The sequence below is a fragment of the Fringilla coelebs genome, assembly GCF_963513975.1.
Source record: "Fringilla coelebs genome assembly, chromosome: 8".
Classification (NCBI taxonomy): Eukaryota; Metazoa; Chordata; class Aves; order Passeriformes; family Fringillidae; genus Fringilla; species Fringilla coelebs.
In genome coordinates this window covers 28,786,125-28,794,688 of record NC_140066.1, presented here as the reverse complement: position 1 = coordinate 28,794,688, position 8,564 = coordinate 28,786,125, and the positions used below count along the sequence as shown (strand labels likewise).

General features: G+C 40.5%; 1 protein-coding gene across 1 annotated transcript in view; it reads right to left on the bottom strand.

The window, feature by feature from the left end:
• Positions 1 to 4,775, bottom strand: part of HABP2 (hyaluronan binding protein 2) — a gene marked incomplete at its 5' end in the record, with an annotated part of 20,355 nt that extends 15,580 nt beyond the window's left edge. Inside the window, one exon of the mRNA XM_084210617.1 lies at positions 4,707 to 4,775. Within this exon, the coding sequence (XP_084066743.1) occupies positions 4,707 to 4,775 (69 nt within the window). The remainder of the gene's footprint in view (positions 1 to 4,706) is intronic.
• Positions 4,776 to 8,564: the final 3,789 nt, after the last annotated feature.

Genomic DNA, 8,564 nt, shown 5'->3' with positions numbered 1-8,564 from the left:
GAGTAAACCCAAGAAGATTTGGCCCCAAATTCAAGGGAAATTATTTACGGCTGCCAAGACCATTCTGCAACTTGTACTATTTATTGTGTCTTGGGTACATTGCTGCCTCTTATTACAATAAAAATGAATCACTAAAACACAAAAGCAGGTGGAGAAGAAGAGCAAAAAAGGTGACAACCCCAGGGTTATGTTGGGAATTTACATGTGTGCAAAACAGACTTCCAGAGAAAACAATGTAATCACTCAAGCTTGCATGACAGAGTAGCAAGAGAGACAAAAAATAGCTCTATACACACACAGACACTGCAACAAAGCACTACAGGAATTCCAGTATTAAACTGCATTGGTAGGAATTAGCTTGTTCACATCAATTGCATTAAGTCCTGCAAATTCTCCTGCAACTTGTCATGAAGTGGCCTCTGTGGCAGAAAAAACTAAGATTATGCTTTCGTTTGTTCATCTGTGCAGTCACAGCTTTGCAGCCAAGAAGGAGGTGGGATGGGGTTGAACTGGAGAATGAAGATGGATATTTGATCAACTTCCATCCACAAGTGACACAAGCCATGAAGGAGCCACGAGGGCAGACACAGCTACTGCCTTCTCGTAGTGAACCCCTTGATCCTGCTGACAGCTCTCAGTAGGAACCTTTGTCTGGGCTGCTTGCCAGAGGAGGAAGGAATCGACAGTTCTGATGCTCTTACAATTGGCCAGATTTTTGCCTGCAACCATCTTGGGTAGTGACAGTCTTTGAACTTCAAGGGAAAGTGGCTTTTCCAGCAATGACATTGTATTTCTCAGCCAAGGCCATGGTTGCAGGATAATGAAAGCAGGGCATATTATCATCTGGAGCACACATGCAACACATGTTGTGTTTTTAGCCTGGGAAACCATTCTCTGAAAGGATTCCACCAAAACCTCTGAGTTCTTCACTTTTCTGCTAACAAGACATCTCCTGCCTCCACATTGAACTGCAATTTGTGCATCAGAGTAAATGGTGTGTTCCTTATCAACCAGTACCCAGAGATGTTCACACTTAAAACCTTTATTTTGCTTATTATTTAGTGGTGAACCTTTCCCATGGTAGCTCCTGATACAAAACCCACAGGGATCCAAAAAAAACCCAAGACCCTTCAGAGGCACCACTGAAACCATCTTGGTCCTCTGCTCAGGGGTTACCTGCTCCTGTTTTCCAAGAGATCAAAGTTTCCAAATTAATCTTTGCTCTGCAAGTGGTGGCCTGGTAGCAGCTGGATGTTTTCAAAGCTGACTGGTGATTGAAGTGCACTCGTGCTCCCAGGTGAAAAATGGGGTCAGCCTTGGATGCCACAGCCCAGGGAAGCTACAAAATGTGTTTCAGGGGGCTGCAGGAGCCAGCTAGTCACACTAACAGAGTGCCTGTGCTATCAAACACTCCTGCAGCCAGTCCTGGGAATGCAGGTTATACTGCTAGACTTAAAGCTTATGCAAAGTCATTAAGTCCCTTTAGTTACACGGGATATCAACCTACACGCTGCAGGGCATAAGCTGATTGCCTTGGGGGGTCAACGAGGAACGCTTCCCTCTCTGAGAGCACGGTGCAAAATTAGCTGGGGGCGCTCCCAGGGCTTTGTTGCTTTCCTGCTGCATCAGGCAAATTTAGGAGAGCACTGCAGAAGGGCATTACACCTGATGGGCCACAAATCCAGGAAAGCTTGGCAGCATTCGCTTCTCTTCACAGTGATCAGCACAGTGGAGCATGAAGCCCTGTGTGTGTGGTGCTGCCCTGCAGTGAGGGTGAGGGAAGCAGCAGTGGGAGTTTACAGCAGGAATGGATCCCTTGGGGGTGAGAAAAAGATGTCAGACAGAGTTGAGTTTGGAGCACCCTAAAATGTTGGTCTCCAAGAGCCTGAGGCAAGGAAAGACTGGCACTGCTGGCAACAGCATTCTGCTTTCTGTGGGCCAAGAGCTCTCCATAGGCCCTTATCATAAGGGTTTCTTTTTTTACAATTGTTTGATCTTAATGGGATACTTTTATCCTTCCCTTTCCACTACTAAGTGCACTTGGTTATTGGATTGGGCAAGGCTTGTGATTTCAAAACACTTTCCATCACAACTAAGTGGACATCAATTTTTTGAAGTCCCAAAATATTCTCTGAAGAGCCACCTCTGCTACTCTGACCCTTGCAAGTCTTCCTCCCCTCTGCCAGGGATGGTGAGTTTGCAGGGATATCTGATACAAGGAAAAGGCCTTATCTGAACACCTGTAGATTTAAAAATAACTTTTTTTCCTGCAAACCTGTGCTGAATCACTTTAGAGCACTAAGTGGGAGCTGCAGCCTGGTGTATGGAAAGAGCTGTCGCTGGAGTGTTGTGGGATCCAGCTTCCCATTGCCCTGTTCCAGATTTCTCTAGCCCAACTCAGGACAACATTTAACCATGTCATTTAAATCTGAGTGCATTCCAGGAAAGTTGCTTCAATACAAATCTGGATAACTGAGGATACACTCAGTTGCAGAAGAGTTATTTGGCTTTCTCTTTGAATTAATAAATTAATTAAGGAATACTTAACAATACAGTACCTTGATGGCAGGCACATTTCTACTGCAGTATCTTGCTGAGCAGAAGTGAAATGAAAAGCAGGGGTAAAAAACCCCAACCCAAGAAGACCTGCCATGTCTGTAGACAATCTTTGGTGCAGTTGCATCACATATACTAAACTAAAGGACCAAATTCAGTGCTCACCAAGCAGCTTTATGCCTTTTATGGAAATAGTATGCATTCATGCAGATGGGATCAGTTTCTTTTCAGGTAGTATGAAAGAACTGAATGAAAATTTTTGTCTTAGGATTCTGTCAGATGTCCAAGTATTTTCTTGTTATATTGTAACTGATTCAGCTTAACTGCTTAAACCCATGTTTGATTTCTGCTATATTTCACCAATAATATTTGCTAATCATCTTATTACTTCTAAAACCAGGTTCAAATAAAAATGATAGTTCTAGAAAAGGATGAAAATATGAATTTAAGGGTGGTTTCAGCAAAGTGCATGTATTATCTTTTCATTCAAGCTATTTCAGTGCAACTTTTTCTTCAGGATAAATCATTAAGACAAATATATCCTCTCATAACTTGTTTGTCATGCAATGGTCAAATCATGGCAACTCATTCACTCTTTTTTTTTTCTGGGATCCATGCCAAGTGCTAAGCCAGAAAACCTTGTTATATTAATTATGAAGAAAAAGCATGTTTTATTAAAAACTAGCCTGCTGAATATTCTGTCGTGCTGCTTTTCAGTGACAGCAGAATTGCTTTTGCATTTTAGCAATGTTAATGAATTTTCAGGGGCAGGGGGAGATATGCTCTACATTTTCCATAGCAATTTTTAAAGCAAAGTCAGATTAGGATTGTCAAAGCATTGAATCGATCTAACACTTAGGACTCACTAGAAAAGATTTGGGCAAAACTTCATGTTGTCTAAGACTGGGCCCATATCTTCCTAACTGAGCATGAATTAACACTGCCCAATTCATGATGAGCTTATTTATATTAGATGGGGTTCCCACAAAGTGTGTAAAACTGAAATTTAAGTACCCTAGAGCTGATCCCCTCAGTAAGATGCTACATGCATACTGGACCAAGTGTGGCGTGGGTCCTGGTGATACAATAATTATTAATTAATCTACTGAGTTGTGAAAATCACTGATCTCAAATTCCAGACTTAAAAAAATCTATGCCCCATTAAACACTCTCACTATATATTTTTTCCAAAGAATTAATTTTAAATGTGTCAACATCTGAATTTTTGCAATGTATTTCAGTAAATATGAATCTTCACAAATAGGAAAAGTCAGTAAGAAAGCAGATGTTTCAAAGACCCTCAGATTCCTTCATGAGAAAATATCCTTGATTGCTTGGAAGAACAAAAGAAATTTTTTTAAAACTGACTTTTAACTTTCCTTTGATTACAAGTCATTCTTCCAGTCTTTTTTAAAGAGGAGATGAATAGATGTAAGAACATATATCATGCTCTGCCAGAGCAGAGCTCTGGTCACCCCTAGCTGTGTTGCATACTTTGCCATTAACCTTCCTCCCACGTTAGCAACAACGATAATTCAGTCATTCAAAACATATGGCTGAGGGAATTTCTACCTTTTACAGAAGGGTTTGCAAAGCTGCCAAGGCAGGGCCTATCTGACCTGCTTAACCAGACATTTAGTCCCTTCAGAATGAAGACTGGAAATGAGGAAGAAAGGTTTTATGGTGAGGGAGGTGAGTCAGTGGCACAGGTTGCCCAGGGAGATGATGGATGCCCCATCCATGGAAATACCCGAGGCCAGGCTGGATGGAGCTCTGAGCAACCTGCTCTAGTGGAAGATGTCCCTGTCCATGGCAAGGGGGTTGGAACAAGATGATCTTTAAGGTGCCTTCTAACCCAAAACATTCTGTGATTTTAAGAGGAATTGCCCATGCTGCAGACCAGGGTTTTGGAGCATTTCTCAGTGCCCAGGACCAGGAGAGGGACCATGCTCCCCACCACAGACCCCCGGGAGCGGTGTGTCCACTCGTGTACCCAGGAGAGCCATTCCTTGACGCAGTAGATGTCTGCTTCAAAAAAGCCCATGGGGCTTCCCTCTTTTGTTGCATTATCTTGGTCACCTCAGTGGCCTGAAATGCAGATACAGCGGGGCTGGGACACAGAAAGAAAAGGAGAATAAAAACATACTCACGCCCAGACATGTGGTCCCTAGGAGAATAACCAGTGGAAGAACCTGAAGCGTCAAAGCACTGTTAACCATCCTTGGTTTTTTTCCTTGAAATTAGCTTTTTCTTCTAGTCTATGATTTTTCAGACGAGTCACAGTCTTTTGAGGTCAAGCTAATTCAGTGCAAATAATTAACCGTGCTTCAAATATTGTTTAATGTTCAACAGATTGGCCTGATCAAATAAATGCATCCTGTCCAGATAATCACTGCATTGACCAGTGGCAAATATTTCAAATCAGTAAGTAAAAAGAATGGGAACAGTATAAATTAACAATAAAAACAAGCATTTACCTTGTATTAGAATTATCTTCCAACTATTATTTTAAATTGGGAAAAAAGTATGAATCATACTTACTTCCCTCTCACCTGAAAAACAGTGAGATCTTGTTACATAATCCATTATTTTTAAAAGCATCAAAGTGCTTTATTTGATTATTTTCTAAATTTCAGACATGAATCAGAGTTCATGTTCTTGAGCTTGTTTCCCCTAATGTCGGAACCAGGATTCGGTATTTTTTAAAATAAAAAAATCTAAATTCTTGAGTAACCTTTATTCTCCTGAGGCTGAAGCATTTCTAACAACAGTAGTAACTCAGGAAATCAGAGAATTACTGCAAGAATAAATAACCCCCTGTTGCAGAAATGCTGACAAACTTTTGCTGCTCAGATATTGTTTGCGCTGCATGTTACAAAAACAAATGAAGTGACCATTCTTTCTCCAAGACAGTTAAGAACCTGAAAAGGTAGAAAGCGATAGAAATAGTGTACACATGTTGAAATATGAAGAAGAAAACATTGAAATCACGAGGGCTTCAAAATTTCCCATCTTGAATGTGATTTTGTGGTGAAAAAGACAATTGTGATTACAGTGACAGGCACTGAAATTTAGATGCCACAGAACCTTGTTTCTGATTCCTCACTCTGGAGCATGAACATTCCTAAAGGAGATTTCATACATCAAAAAATACACAAAGAATTTTGGTATCCTGACTATGCCACATGTGCATACCTTAAGCAGGTGCCTACAAACAATATGTGAGTCAGTATGTTGGTGGCCAGCCACAAATACAAGTTTATGAAATTCCAGATTCTTTAACTAGTTAGAAAGACAGCAAGATAAAAGGAGTTAGATAACACATGACTTTATGTAATGTGTCCTTGAGTAAGCTGATTTGCACTGAATTTTAATAGAGCCCTGATTCATCAAATCTCAAACAGAATTAAGGTATGGACTGGATCCTAATAACATCATGCTTTATATCCATGAAAGATAAATTAAAGGATGCAAAACTGCTATTGACAAACATTGATTATATGTACTTTGATGGACTTTGAAGTTGTGCCAGATGCGTCTTATCAGCCTCCGAAGTTTTCTTTTAAATCTCATTGCATAAGGCTTTTACTTTTTAATTATTTTTTTCCTCAGCCTCTTTGATCAAGAAAAAATGTAGATCATATTTGTGTGATGCTATTTCCTATGCATTTTATTTAGATATGCCCTTGTGCACAGCTCATGATATGTAAAAAAATGTTGCATGGCACCTAGTGATCTTACCCTGTTATCCTGGGTGCTATTTAATACTTAATTGACCTTCTCAAGCTTCTGAGTGAAATCTGGCCATGTGCAGAGAGCTAGCACAATGCTCATGATCCTTTTATACCACACAAATCTACACAATGAGGTGCAAGACACAAGGTTGCTGGTCTCACTTTGTTGCCAGAAGGATTTTGACCTGTGAGAATGTACTCTGGATCCATTTTTATTCTGCCCCCTGACAGTGGTAAAGTGGTCCTCATGTGAGACCCAATGGGAAAGCAAACCTCCCTACAACTCCTTCTGGTTTTAGGAGATGGACTGAAGTTTATACAATAGTTTAAACAAGTGGAAATCCTTCTTTCACTTTCCTATATACAGAAATATTTTGTCCGTAGGGAGCTTCAAGAAACTGAGAAGAGGCTTTGGAACCATTCTGACATTTCAATGTTGTGAGCCCAAACGCCCATCTTGCTTTCCTTTTTCATCAGGATATGGCCACCCCCTCTGGGCATGGGAATGCATAAAGTTTATTGTTGTGCCCAGCAAAGGCTTCAAGGGTGGTGCAGGACTCAGGTGCAGGTGTTTTTTTTGGAAATTGACTGTTCCTTAGTCTCCAAGCCCATCCTAGTGATCATGGCTTGCACATGAAGCATTTCTCTGTGACAATTTAGGTGTCTTCCAACAATAAACATGGGGGGGGAAAAAAGATAAAACCCATCAAATCCTTTTAAATTGAGAATAAATAGATGAAAACAAAAGTTTGAAGTACTGGATCAGGACTATGGTGGGCTGGGGGTTTTCTGCATCACTGTTTTTACCGCCTTGAACAAATAATTTCTCTAAATACTCCTTCATTCCCATCACAAGAGTGTGGCTAGTAACTTCTCTACTTTCACTATGTCCTGTCTGTTTAGATAATAAACTCTTCTAGCTCACTATTTTTTCCTGTGTTAATGAGCAGCTCCAGGCAAAAGACATACCCTGTCCTAGCTGTGATGTCTACTATAAAGGAAGGAAAAAATAACCAGCCTAAAAAACTGTAGTCTCAAATGATTTATTTGGAATTACTACTTAGTATTATAGTCTATAATGCTTGAGCAGCTTTGGTTGCCAGAATAAACAGCAGAAACATTACTTTGTCCTTTTTTTCCCCTTAAAATGAGAATTTCCACTGAAAAATATTACTCTTGGATATTTTTCTGCCACTGCACAGATCACTTGAATTCTGATCCTGGAAAGCATTTCAAACCCTTCCTGGCTGATAACTCTTCTCCATCCTCCAACACAAATGAATATTCTGCACTGAATCTACCTCTGTGTGTCTGGTGTATGTGGATTATTATGCTGTTAGACACACTAACTAAGATCTAGTTATTAACAACAGAATAAACAAATCACCACAGCTGTGAGGGAAGAGTGAAAATTCCAAAGATAAAAGCAAGATGAAAACATCTGCTATGTCAATCTAACAAAAGCAGAAGTTCTAGAAACAACTTGCTGGCATCAGACCACAGGAGCACAAGCCATGCCCTTCAAGGGTAAGAACATCTTTCTTCAGAGTCAACAGCAATGCCATGGAATATGCATGGATGCTCTGACTTTTGTCTTTTAGACTGCTACCATTTTGTGGCTTTTTAAAATTAACCTAATAACTCAAAAACCCTACACATGTTCATGCTTCCTCTTTAGTGTTCCCTCCACTTCCATTAAATACAAGCCCTTTCTAAACTGCAAGTGAAAATGAGAAAGGGCAGAAGCCCTATTATTCCTCTGTATACAGGAGGACTAGAGTTGAGAGAGAGTATAGGGAATTGACTTTTAATATAAAATCTGGAAAGTGGAGATGGGGTATTGTCTATGAGAAATTCATCGTGGTGCAGAAAGCCAGCATGAGGTCTAGACATCCCTTAAATCAACATTTAAAGTGTGGTTGCATTTTGCTTCATAATTCTCTCTAGCAGCACATTCCCAGTGACGGTTTCAATTCTTGGGCTCAGATCAAAAGCACAGTTAAAAATTTCAAGACAATCAAAAAAGGAAAAAACCAGAATGAGTGCAGGCAGCAGAAAGTTCTGTTGGACATGTAAGAGGGCTCTTCCCTCATCCATCCTGCTGTAAGCCAGAAGTAACTCATCAAAGGCTTTATGCTAGCTCAAAGCTGGTGCAAAAAGCTGAGCTGGTTGGAGAGAGAGGCAATCCAACCCAGGAATGCACACCAGGACCAGCAGCATCTCTCTGGCGCTGATTTGGTGCCAAACTCTTCCTCTGAAGGTGCATAAACACCA